This window comes from Buteo buteo, chromosome 3 (genome assembly GCF_964188355.1).
Source record: "Buteo buteo chromosome 3, bButBut1.hap1.1, whole genome shotgun sequence".
Classification (NCBI taxonomy): domain Eukaryota; kingdom Metazoa; phylum Chordata; class Aves; order Accipitriformes; family Accipitridae; genus Buteo; species Buteo buteo.
The window spans coordinates 55,174,268-55,187,972 of record NC_134173.1 but is presented as its reverse complement, the minus strand read 5'-3'; the positions used below and the strand labels follow the sequence as shown (position 1 = coordinate 55,187,972).

The 13,705-nt window shown below is 39.2% G+C and overlaps 1 protein-coding gene across 1 annotated transcript in view; it reads left to right on the top strand.

Moving 5' to 3' along the window:
- The window catches only part of RGS22 (regulator of G protein signaling 22), a 63,632-nt gene that overhangs the window by 16,441 nt on the left and 33,486 nt on the right, over positions 1 to 13,705 (top strand). The window contains exons 6-13 of the mRNA XM_075024373.1: positions 1,670 to 1,835; positions 2,172 to 2,343; positions 5,305 to 5,986; positions 6,551 to 6,712; positions 7,662 to 7,842; positions 9,460 to 9,599; positions 10,121 to 10,226; positions 12,127 to 12,252. Coding sequence (XP_074880474.1) covers positions 1,670 to 1,835; positions 2,172 to 2,343; positions 5,305 to 5,986; positions 6,551 to 6,712; positions 7,662 to 7,842; positions 9,460 to 9,599; positions 10,121 to 10,226; positions 12,127 to 12,252 — 1,735 coding nt within the window. The remainder of the gene's footprint in view (positions 1 to 1,669; positions 1,836 to 2,171; positions 2,344 to 5,304; positions 5,987 to 6,550; positions 6,713 to 7,661; positions 7,843 to 9,459; positions 9,600 to 10,120; positions 10,227 to 12,126; positions 12,253 to 13,705) is intronic.

The following is a 13,705-nucleotide window of genomic DNA, read 5'->3' as shown; positions in this document are numbered from 1 at the left end:
TTCTGTAATTTTCCTTGACCATGAATTACATCATACTATATTACACCATTACAAAGAGAGTAAGAGTAGGGTTTACTGATTTCTGAATCTCTGTTCCACAGAGATATCATGGTAGCAATGCGTCTTTCTCTAACCAATATGTAAGCTATATAAGTGGAAGTTATGAATCTATGGAATCTATTTGGAAAAAACAGCCAGTCCTTTTTAATTCAATCATTAGTTTTGTGTCTTTGGGCCCGCTGTCAGGCTTCTTTTTGCAAGGTTCTCTGTGGGATGCTGTGGCATAGTTGGATGATTTACTGTTACACACTTGCTATTTTCCAGATGTCCTTTCCGCAGGTGTTCAGGAGGTTCAGTGTGCTTTTTGGAGGATCTGCCTCCACATCCCTTAAGGTTGTGTCTAGATGCTGATAATCATAGTGTGTTTCAGGGGTCCTAAAAGGAGAGGCAGCCTGGCAGTATGGTTCACAAAACTCATGTTTGTTGATTGTAATGACAGACTAGGTACTGGGGTATAGATTTCTACATTAAAAATTTCAAAATGTTTTTCACTTTCAATATCCTGAAGACTGCACTTAAATTCAAGGGGAAATCTGTGCAAAGAACAAGCAAACCATGAAAGAGTGCTCCATTTTACCTTTAGAAGCAGCCTGCTTTACACATATCTGGGCGTCATGAAACATTAATTTTGATCTTCTGCTATAGCAAAGTATTTCTTTGATCAAGAAGAGTTATCTAAGAGAATTACATAAAACTATAACTTTAAGCATGTACCGAATTTCTATTGACATCAGTGGTTTAAGTTGCTTTTCTGAATCAGGATCAAGATAAGCTGAGATGCTAAAAGTGAAACTTGCACTTAAAGATGTAGATAGCCCAACCCTAGAATGAAATCATATTTGCCCTCATATAGCGGGGACAAGTGAAACTGGGCATTCACTCTTGGTTATAGGCTCAGGCATAGGCTTTGTCTTCCCTTCACATCCACGTTGGTTGATTTTGTACTGCTTTCTGACTTAACTAAGTTCTGCCCCAGTTCTTGAGCCCAGAGCATCCTCATTATCGTCACATGGTTCTAAGATTGCCTTTCCTGAACATCGTGAGGTTCACACTAACACAAGGTAGCACTGGAGAGCTGTTCTGTACTATAAAGTCCTCATACAGCAGCCAGCTGAACACGATAGTGCCAGCTGCCTTGTTATCATCTGAAAGTGCAATTAATATGATCACGGCTGTGGCATTGCTGCTGGAAGAGTGCTTGTATCAGGAACAGGAAATGTAGTGTCTGGTGGTGACACAGGGCTTCTACAATCAGGGAGAATAGCTCCATTTTAGTGACCAAAATGTTTGAGGGCTTCTTGGCAGGGCTTGGGACTGCACAGATACATGCAAGATCATCCTGACAGGAATCAGTTCTACTGATGCAGCTTGATAATGCAAAGCAGGCCACCATATGTAAAGCTGCTGGACTATGGAGTGGCAGTACTAGTATTTACATATGTGACAGCAGGTGAAGGGTGAAATAATAAAGCAGATCATAAAGTTCTTTGTAGCAATTTATTTTTAGATTGATCATGCTTTTTATTGCCTATTCTGGGGAAAAAAATAAACTCTTTCTCTGATTAAAAGCTAAAATTAATAGTTTTCTTGTCTCAACATTTAATTTCAGGCTAGCTAAATTGATATCACAGGTCGAATGGAGCAAGACTGGTATTAATTTCATTATAGATAGTGACTACTATCCCTGGATAAGGAAGCAAGACCCAGGTTCTCCTCCTCCTGAGGAGGATGACACTTCGTTGACTGTGAAGAAGTTCTACATATCGCTTGGCCAGGTAAAATAAACATGTTTAATTCATCAAGATTGAATGCTTTGGGTTAAATTATTGTAACTGAGGTCACAACCTAATTCGACAACTGACTCTGAATATCCCTTACTTTCAAAGCTCTTTGTACTACAGAAGAAGGTTGATGGGTTGTAATCCATCTTAAACAGAAGCTGTGTTACAAGTATGGTCTGCTACTGTCATACAGCTCTCTTCACTGGGAACTATCATTACAGAAATCTACACAGACTGCACAAAATGACTACAGACACTAAGACCTCTGCACTCAGAAACACTGCAATAAATACAGAAATTTGAATTATTCTATGACATTTATTTTCCTAGGCTACAGTTTCTCAAACAAAGGATTGGTTTACACTAGCAAAACGAAGTGAATCCATGAAAACTACAGATTCATTTATGCATCCTGTAGCTTCTAGCCAAATTCAAGATAATCAGTGTTTGCCTGGGCAGCATGAAAGAGACCATTCCTTAAGTGAAAAAGATAGCCTTCTGGGTAAGTAACAGGGGCTCAGCCATAGTATTTATAACACAACTCTGACTGGGTGGAAAGAAAAGGCATTCCAAGGAATTGCTGCTAACTCCACTTCCTACCTTCTGAGCATTGTATAGTATCTTAGGCTTCAGACGGTGATTTGTTTCTTTCCATAGCCACAACATTAAGTGAAAATTTGAGCTAGTAGCCAAGTAATTTTGTGATAGTAGAAGTCTCTTTTCTTACATATTTCTGTCTCGTAGATATCTGTAAGTTTCAGCTAAGGGTGTTTTTTGTTTTTTTTTTTTTTATTTGATATGTTCTGAAAGACTTTCTTGTCTGGATTCTTTGGGTATTTGATAATGTATGATTTGTGTTGCAGCAATTTTCTTAGGGTATTTATGTTGGGCACTTAAAGGCCTTTTGGCTGCCAATTTTCATGAATCTTACAGAATGTAATCATTTGTGACACTCCTGTCTACCTGTCAAATTTAACCGAAATTGTTCAGCAGGTTTCAAAGGTACTGGCAGAGAACATACAGGTGCACATATGGACATACCTGATCATATAGCCTTGCCTCTGCTCTGTAGGCAGTAGCAAGATGAACAAAGAAGTCTCAGCTCATATGTTAGTTTTCTGTCCCCCATTCTCAGAGGAAAAAGCAGCCATTCCACTTTGAGACTTGAACTGCTCAGACCTTGGAGTCTGATGGCTGAATGGAAAACTGGAAGACATGGTAACTCCAGAGGTCTGTCTTCTTCCCCAAACCCCAGGAAGTATATTGCTGATGCATGGATTATTAATGAAGTTATACAGGTTGCACTTGTTTGCAGCTCATGACTCTACCACTAATTTTTGCAGTGCTTTGATCAGAGAGGTCACAAATGCACCATTCTTGCAGAGCATTGTAATGTAATGTAGCTCTGTATTGCAGTGGGCTGGGCATAGGCCTATAGAAAGCCCCTCTGTCCTCTTTTACTGCAGTTGTCCTGCAGTCAACCAACAGCATTTTGCCTCAATGAGTATTTTACATCTTCTTACTGAAAACTTTATTTTATAATATAGACTTTCATTTTGCATGTGCTTATTACTCTTCTTTATGCTTATTTCATGGGAAATCCAGCATTATTTCAGTCAGAAAACTTTTTTTAGGCACAGTATTCACCTGGTGTAGGGGTCAGGCACTGGGAGCAATAAAAGGCATCAGCCAAGTTTCTCAGAGCAACCCTGCAGTTAGAAAGAGTTCAATAGCTGAAGGTATTTGCTTGGACAATCCAGTTTGAATTCCTTGCTCACTGCTTCAGTTGGATCAGGGTTATCAATTAATGTCTTGAGCAAAACCCTGAGCCACTTGGCTTTTGATTACTCAAGAGCTGTGTATCTCTCTCTCTAACTGCCTCAGGTCCTGTGAAATCATTCTTCATGTTTCAATTTCACAGAACAGTGTTGAGAAGCTGTAATTTTTCTTTGTCAAGTGAAAGCATTTGAAATAGTTTAGAAATAAGAAAAGATATTTTAAATCACACTGATTTTTATATTATAGTCAACATATTGTGCCATATGTACTTACACACAAAATTATGTAAGTGCAGAGCAGGGAATCTCTATGCCATGTTCCTAATCCAAGCGTCTGTCTGTGACTGGCCAGCATTGGTTAGATGTGGCTTATTTTCAGAGGAAGATGGAAAGAATGTCTAACTGCCATTGCCATTTATTGACTAGGCCACCACAGAGGGCTACACAGGCTGATAATATTACAAATGTGAATTTAGTGGATCTGAGAGATTTAGCCCTTTTCTATCACAGCCTGATGTAGTGCTTTGTGCTCAGAGGTTATAGCAGTCTCCTCACTGACAAATGTTTTGCCTCAGTGATACAATAGAGTATGAAAGCCTACATCTTAGTGTTAGGGAAATATGAAGATACAGTTTATTCTATCATTTAAACACTGGGTTGATATGAAGATATTGTAGACCCCAAATTGAATTATGACTTTGTTTTTTTCTTACTTTCACTTAGATTCTGCTGCTGTTCACAATATCTGTAGTTATTCTGCTCAGTTTTACAGGACTGACTTGTACAGCAACAGCAGCATTAACCTAAATAAGCAATACATATAGTCAACGTCATCTTTCCTAACATGCTCCAGAAGTACTCGATTTGATAAAAGTCTGGCAGAAGTAGAAAAGACATTTGGGCAAGTTAAAGCAGTAAGTTCCTTTCTCAGCAGACCAGGATGGCAGGGCATGCTTAACAGCATGGTGATGATGAGGAGTTGGGTAAAAGGAATTAAGTAGAGAAGTGTAGACCAAAAAACCCAGGGCTGCTCACTGTTCTGAATGTGTTAGTTATGAAACATCTCTAAATGGAAAGGAGCCACTTCTGGGTGGCAGACTGGACTGCAGGATTGTTAAATGTTTCCAGAGCCCTTAACATAATCATTTGTTTTGTCATCCTTCTATGTCTGTCAAGATTTTACCCAACTGACAGAGGCCTGTTAGATATTTTAGTCTTTTGGAGTTATCAACGTAAGTAGACAAAGAATTGTCACTTGCTAGCTTCCCCAGGCATTAAAAAACCCCAATCCTGCTACATACTGTGACTTTGATCAAACTATGACAAAATGCTCAGGAAGAAACCAGGCCTTGCAGCACAACAAGGTGGTTTAACAAGCACTAAAGAGCTGGGATGCTCAGCTGAGTAAACAAGAGAATTGGCTCTAGAGGGAGTTGTTCCTGAACTCTGCTGCTCTGCTGGAATTCAACAGGGAATGAGTTTCTGAGTCATGCGGCTGAGTTTCTAGCCAGATAGCAACAGCAGAAGCACCTCTGCTATTCCCTGCTCTGCAGCATGACAGGGTCTGATTGTTCTGCAGCAGCATAATATACGTATGTTGCATTTTTTAACTTGAAAATGTTGATATGCAAGAGAACAGTCCTGAAACAAAAGGGTGTTCAATGATCTTTTCTGATTTAATGCAGAAGCAGGTTCCCTGTCTAAGGAATGCCACCCACAGAGTTTCCTTTCTCCTTCATGGATAACATCAGCAAAAGCCGACATTATTAGGGAGAGATCCAGAGAGGCTGAGGAGGGTTCTTCTGTGGCCGTTGCTGAACCTCCTTCCTACGCTCAGTTAAGAGTTTATCTAGACCCAAAACAGGACAGTGCAGCAAAAGAAGAAAATGGACAGGAAAGCACAAATTTTCAGACACCGGAAGAATTCATACCAGCTTATACTCCATCTGTAATGGAGGAACCCATTTCAGAATGGTCCCACCAGCCAGCTGCTGACATTGAGAATGATGTGGATTTCCACAAACAGCCTGAAGTGTTTATACACGAGTTAGCAAATAATGAATTTGCCCATGGTACTGCGGAGTCACTCTTTCCCCAAAGTTCTTCTCCATTTACTGTCTTGGACTCCAAGGGAGACGTAAGAGAACGAGATACTGAAGAAGTAAGCTTAAGATCAAGTTCTGAAAGTGATGGGGCAGACAGTAGGGCTGCCTGGTGTATTAGTCACAGGACTTATGACACCGGCACCAGACACGAGTTTGAAAGATTCAAGAAGTTCATTAAAGGAACACTTGGGGAGAGGTACTGGTGGCTCTGGATGGATATTGAAAGACTAAAGGCTCTTAAGGACACAACAAGGCAGCAAAGGTACTTCCTATTATTTAACAGTTATTCCCATTGTTTTAATACTTGTAACACAGCTAGACCAATGCACGTTTTGAGATTTCAGAATAAATTGTAATGTTTGAATAGAACAGACACGATTAAAGTAATCATGAGTGTCCTGACAAGGTAAGTCAGGAATGACTCTGCTGAACCTTATAAAACTCTTTTTGCAGAGTCATGTTTGCAAAGCTTACATGAAGTCAGAATCACTGTAGTATTAAGGCTTTGTTAGAGAGAGATTTGAAAAACAGATGGCGACAGAAAGAAAAAAAAAAGAATAAAAGAACTTAAATTCACAAGTAGGGCATTCAGTATGACAAACTGCTTTAATGAAAGGCTCTGCTGGATTCAGATTGTCTATTCTAGGGCACCGTACATTTTATCTTATACACAACCTGTCTCTAATTTGCAGAAAAATTGTTTTGGCTTCTGCCACTTGCAATTAAAAACATGTTGCATGACAGCAGTTTAGCCAGTAGGATGAACTGTACTTGGTTCTGTACAGCATCTGATACATGCTTATTTGACTGTTTTTGTTGACTCAAGGCAACTCAGTAAGATGAAAAAACTGTATCTGCTGAGCAGTGGAGACTATTTCCTCAGTTCAGAAGTGTTACTCAGACTTGATCTACTGCATGGAGATCAGTGGAATATAAGGCATTTAAGACAGATTCAGCCTGAAGTAGTGAAACCTCTACTTCTTTACTGGTATGAAAAAATGAACATGAACTAAGATTCTATTGTTTAACAAATTTCCCTTTTCTTTGATAAGTGTATTAGGTTTATTTCATCTCACTTATCCCATTGCAATTATGGGAAGCAGTGTCATCATAAATACTAGCAGATGTTGCCTCTGAATTTTTAGTTGAGCCTAAACTACACTGCAGTCTGCTGGGAAGCCGGGTAATCTGCCTTACTGAGTCCTTGTTATTTTACTGCCAGAGCATCTGAGCTACTTTGTGTATAGCTGCCTTGGATACCATTCAACTAAACTTTAGGCTGCAAGGTAGAGAAACCCCTCCAGGCAAAGCAGGTTAATTCTGTTCTAACCTATTCCCCATATTGCCCTTCTCAAGTTTCTGAGGATGCTCTGTGTATACATCTATGTGGAATTTGACCCTGAGACTTTACTGTTCAATGTCTGTCATACAAAATGCCTTTTGCATATTGACAGCTTAAGCGAGGATAAAAATTCTAACTTGTTTCCAAAACATAAGCTAAATTTTTGAAGGTCTTCTCACCTCCCCAAGGGGGATGAACAAATTGCAAGCATAAACAAATACCTGCAGTTGTGAACTTTGCTGCGGAGCCTCGTGAGAGTTGTGGTCTATGTCCTTTGACCTACAATCCTTTCCTATCCTTTGCTGCAGGATTGATGGGGCATATCCTACTGCAGACTCATACAAAGGCTACTATAATGGTGCAGAATTTGCAAATTAAGTTTATTTATGTGTAGCTTGGTTTTAGATTTGGAAGAGTGCAATGTCTAAACATACCTTTAACACTAACTGCTTTTTAATTCCAGGTGCATATAGCACCATATCTTGATACAGTAAACGCCATCATGGCGGGGGTGGGGGGGAAGGGGGAAGGCAGCCAAGTAGCCTAGTATATCATGTTCTGGGAAAGTTCTACTTACTAGTTTTTTTTTTCCTAGGGGTCCCAGATTTTGTGTCACTCATTCAACAGCAATAGAAACTGCCAGTGCAAAACTGAAGCTCTGGCACACATGCCAAGACAGACCCAGGGTGGACATTGATCCTTTTCCACAAATAGTATCATTGCTACCATTGACACTTAAGTCTTGCACACCCAGGATACCACCTTCACTTCCTCAGGTAGGTAGGATCACAACATTGAAAAACAAAGCCTTGTCCCATCAACCCCCCCCCCCCCCCCCAAACTCCTTGAACTTAATAGAACAAGAATATGGTACTTGGTTGTTAGGAAGTCAAGATTTAGCAAAGGTGGTCTGTTGCAGATGGTTATGTATAAAAATGCAACAAAATTTTACTATATGGAACAGGTTGATATAAATTGAGTCAAATTATCTTCTCAGTTACATCCTGGCTATTTCATAAGTCTTTTGGATAGATATTTTAGCTCAAAATTCTCAGAACTGCAAAATTAAGGATCTAGCAGCGCAGATTCTGCCCTTCAACCAGCCTTATATTAATTCAGAGTAATTCTTACAACTTCACTGCAGTTACCTTGAATCTACCCCTCATGTTTGAAAAAAGGGCAGAGTTCAGCTCATTTTCTATCACCACAGTCCTCAATCAGTTACATGAGATTTTTGCTTTCTACAGAGGGTCATGAGCCACACAACACAGACCTTTTCACAGCATGTAGCTTGCAGGTGGCCAGTTCAGTTTTGACTCTTCTTCCTTGAAAGCCTGAATTTGAGAGGTAACTGCAATGAAAGCTGCAGGTTTTCAGCAACACAGTGTTAAGCCTCAGGACAGAAGGTACTTGGAGAATGTGAATCGAGACTGTGGTTCCAGTGTCAAGAACTGGATGGGCTATGCCAGAGATCTGTTACTTTGAATTGGATAGTTTTAGGCTACAATTATATTTTTTAAAAAGCTAATTCATGGAGATAACAGAGGAAAAACAGTGGGACAGATTTCCTGTTCAGAAGAAGCTGGGTTCAGGAGCCAGATTCCTATTGATCACAGCAGGAATGGGAGCCAGAAGCAGCTGCCTCTTACAGAGACCAGTTCTGGCTTCACAAGGTGTGCTAGTGACCCAGGACTAGCTGTAGGTCAGGCAGACAGAATCCTAACTCTGCAGGGTTTCCAGCCCCTGTTTTGTTCAGCACTTGAAGAAAACTATGACCTGGCACCCATGAACCTCACAGAATCAGCTGATGGACTGTTTCTTGCTGGTTTTTCTTTTTTCTTCTGAGAGAAATTGGGACTTTTGCATCTTCCAGCCTCACTGTGCTTGCAAGAGCTTAGAAAGAGCAGCAGCTCTGGGTGAATTTCTGAGGGCACTCTGAATGCAACTGGCATCTCCAAGAAGTCATAGCATGATTTTGTTAAAAATAAGTCAGCAATGCTGTGGCAGAATGCCCCCTTTCTTTCCTAGTCTGAGTGATTGTATCTGTCTTACAGTGAGCTACTTAAGGCAATCTTCCTAAAGATTCACAAAACATGTTCACATGCTCTTCACCTGACATCCTTTGTAATTCTGTACAAAGTGCATGTAACATATTTCTACCTGTTAAAGATGTAGTTTTTAAACTATAGTGGTTATTAAGGTGTGCTGAAAAATCTTGCAAGATATTTAGAGAAGATATTTGCAATTTGTGGTTTTATATATTGTGATTGACAAGGAAAAATAGTTGTGAAAACCCCCTTGAATGTTTTTGAGTAGTTAACGAGAACATGTTAAGATAACAGGAAGTTGGAAAAATAATCAAAATTGCCTTATTTTTCTGTTATGTCTTTTAGAAAAGTAGAACAAGCTCACCAACAACTTTATTAAAACTAGCTACTCCAAATTTCTCTTTGAGGAGGTCATCAGGATTATCACCTACCCTGCCATCAAGTCAGAGCCCCCGAAGGGATGACATTTCTAGCAGTAGAAAGTGGTAAGTACAAAAGTCCATTGTACATCTTCCTGCACACCAATATACCTCAAATATTTATGAAAGGCTTTTAGATCCTACTGTTTTCGTGAATACTTTTCTTTAATACAATAATCTGCTTAGTGAAGCACAGTTATGGTACAGATTGTGTGCATGGAGAATTCCTCCCTGGCTGATCAGTTTCTCACTTGTGCCACAACACAAAAGGGTTTATTTCTCCAAATACAAGTGTTTTACTGTCTTTTGTGTAATAGTTGGTATTCTCTACATACATTCATATTCTTTTAACCTGTCTCAAGCACTTGCCCTCAAAGATACGCTGTGCCAGTGATTTCCACAGGGCTACATGAAAATTCCTCTACATTTTTTACATTTATTATACATTTGAACTCCATGTACTTTTTCCTCTACTATTCACTATGTCATTCAACCTCTCTCATGCCCCTTCTTAGTTGTCTATTTTATAAGCAGTCCTAGTTTTTTCTTAAATTTATATTGAAAATTCTGTTTGTTTGTGAATCCAGGCCAAAGTCAGTGAGCAGAGACATGATTCATTGCTTAGCTTTGGATGGCACCAAAGACTCAAAATACCAGGGTCATAGAAAGTATACCTATGCTGAGCTGCTCCTGGTAAGTACTAGTAGGAAATATTAGTTCTCTTGAATCATGGGTTAAAACACTTTATTCTGTGGTATTAAAGGGGAAGTAGTCAATGATGGGGAGAAATTGGTTTGATTATATGAATGCCAAGGCCTTATGCAGAGGTATAATTAGAATGTCAGCATTTTCTGTGTGGTATCTGTCACCTGTTTGATAGGAAATCATGGCACATATAGAGGTTTATTTTCACTAGAAAGTGTTGATCTTCTCCATGGTGACCATATGTTCAGTAGGCTATTATAGAAAACTCACTGGATAAATGCTTCAGCAGAATTGTTGCCTGGGAAAGTATATCAGACTTACAGTGAAAACTGAATCTGCCCTAGAAAGTCATTAAAATAGTAAAATTCATAAAAGGAAAATGCTTCACTTGTACAATTCCTCTTTATTGCTTCTGTACTTCATTCTTTTCTTTGTTGAATTATTGCCTGCTAAGCAGGCCCTCAATTCAGCAAACCTCAGGAGGGACAGGCTGCACAGAAGAGCCTTTTCTCAATAACTGTGAAAATACTGACAAATTGAACATATGAGATATCAAGATCTGGCAATTTAAAATATATCCAAAACCTTTCACTTTTTTGGAATGGTCTCGAAACAGCCTGCTGGTTTCACGGAGGTACTGATACCCATGGCCTCACAACTGAAAAAAACCCCAAACATATTATGAAATCTGGGCCTGTTTACATATGCAGGTCACATCATTGTTGATCACTTCAGCACATGATTGATTGCTTTTCACATCAAAATCATATTTTGTTTATGACTTCATTGCAATCGTTTTACTTCTTTGTTAATTTTGACAGAAGAAAAGGCTAGTCTTTGCAATCAGGGGATGTTTGTAGTTAGAAATGTATATTCAGGAAATGTTCAAATCATTAACTATTAGTTTTTATACACCTTCATCATGCAGAGTTTCCCTCTGGCTGAGGGAGGAAAACAGTATCCATTTACACTTACAGGGCTAGACTGGAACCTACAGGCAGGACCCCAAAATTTGCCATCACAAATATGATGCAAAGGGGAATGCAGGGATTCATAGTTTAAATTAATACTGGGGAGGGGGATCTTCCTACTCTGCTTCAGAAGTCTGGCTTCCTCCTGCCCTTCTCCATCCCTGTTACTGTTTAGAAGGAAGCTGGTTGTCAGCCACCATACTCATCTGCTCCCACTTCTGCTATCAGAGACAGCAAGCCAGCCAAAGTTTCTCCCTTGTGATCATCAGAAGCTAACTTACTACTTTGTAACCTCCTCTAGCTTCTCTGTGAGCATTGTCAAAATGAACATATTTTTCCTCAAATGCTCCAGGAGCTAGCCACAGTAAAGAGCATGGATTTCTTGCCCCCTAAAATACTCATGCTTTTGTTGCTGATGTCAGTGGTGTAACCGTAGGAGACATATCTTTTGTTCCATGATAGTTAATTGTTTTGAGGCTTGACCAAATAACCGCCTGTTAACTTCTCTTAATTCAAAACACAGTAGCCTGAGCTGAGACAACTTTTGACAGCTAAGTGATATGGTTTAGTATCATTGGAATTGCCTGGATTCAGAGCTAAAGAGTTAATGACAGAATTAAGGCCAGGTTTGTTTTTCTGTTTCAAGTATTGAGGAACCACCTAAAGGATGCTATGGTCATTTTGCTACTCTGCATGCCTTCAGTCATCAGACTTATTCCATTGGACATGAATTCTTAGTGGGAAAATGGTATGGAGAACTATGATCAATTGCATATGTAGTAGAAAATGGAGTCTAGTTTCTTGGGATGAAGATACTAATTGAACACACTGCATGGTCCTTCATTGCAATGTACTGACATTTGAAAATAATGAAAGCCTGTTATTCCTTGCTGTATAACTATATTTTATTTGTCCAGGGGAAAAGTGCTGCTGGCAGTGCTGTCTTAGGGGGATCAAGAATGGAAAGCATGCTCCAGTCTCTTTATTTGGAGAACAGAGCAGGCTACTACTTCACACACTTCTGTGAGAAGTCAGGGAATAAGGTATGAGCATTTTCCTACCCTGTGATAATTTAGTCCACAATTGACTGAATGCCAAGTTATAGAGGGCAGCCAGACTGAAAAAAAAAATGGAGAAAGAAAGATTGATGACTGGATGAATTATTACTTGTGAGACTTCAATCCCTCAACAACAATAAACTGTTCATGTGTATATTCAAACTAATGACAGGTCTTAACCAAGCTGTCAGATCCTAACTGTCTCAAACCTATTGGAAATCTGATTGTACCATCAGGGATAAAAAAAGACAAATCATTTTTAAAAACTAGCCTTTAACTTGGCAGAAAAAATGAGGTCTTAACCCACAAAAACATTTTTAAAAAAGATGGAAAATCCGCTATGCTATTACTCATGATAATCTGCCTCCTTACTTGTTGGGTTAGTGATGTCCAAAATCTCCAATGTTTTAAAAACGTTCTTCTGCTTCCACGAAGCTTCTTGGATTTCTGAGAAACATAACACTATTTCTTCTCTGCAGTCAGCAGATCCATCATTCATTGCTGGGTGTAAATTGAGGATTGGTTGGAACAAGTTGTGAATCTGAGTCAGTGTTTAGTGGCTTTGCAGAAAAATTGAGTCTTTAGGGGAGATTTGAATGCAATCAAGATGGACATCTGTTTCACCGCTGGCACAAACCAGAATCCAGCAGCAGTAGCTAGAAATGCCTTTGGCTACCAGAAGGCAAGAGCCAATGTTTCCAAAGCTGAATACCTTCAGCTAAAAATGTTAAATGTGTATAGATAGAAATCTAAATAAAAGTAACTTATTTTTTCATAAGAGATAGGCACCTGTCCACATGTCCTCTAGCCTTTGCAGGTGCCAGACTCCTTTGAAAATTATTTCCTTAAGGTTTTGTCTACAACTGTGGAGCCTATTTCACTCATATGCCAGGTCTGGCAGGCTACAGTTTGTGGAGCTAAGTTCCTTGCCCCTATCTTTTTGGAACACTTCCTTTATTGTCCAGTGATGGGAGTTTCAGGGTATTTTTAAGATCCAAACCCCATAAGTACATGATTAAAACAGAGGACTTGGGGAAAGATCTAGACTCCTTCTGAAAGATCATTTGATGTTTGTTTGAATTTATGATGAAATGGGGCCAAGACTCTGTGCCTCAGAAATGCATGTAATAAAAATGTAATGATAGTCCCAGTAACATATGTCAAGTACACAATATTTAATTGTTTTGGTTATTGTTGCAAAATGCTATTTCACCATGGCACAAATTCTGCATGTCCATTATCAGCATTTCTTCTTTAGTACTGGCTTTGTGCCACTGAAATGTGGTTACTCTTCAAATGTTAACTACAGTGTTAACAATTTTAATGGCCAATTATGCATAAAGGATACAATAAAAGATATAGTATCACAGTGACGATGCCATTAAATATGTTGTCCTTCTGCCAGTATGTAACAGAAGATTAAATCCATTTTAAATTG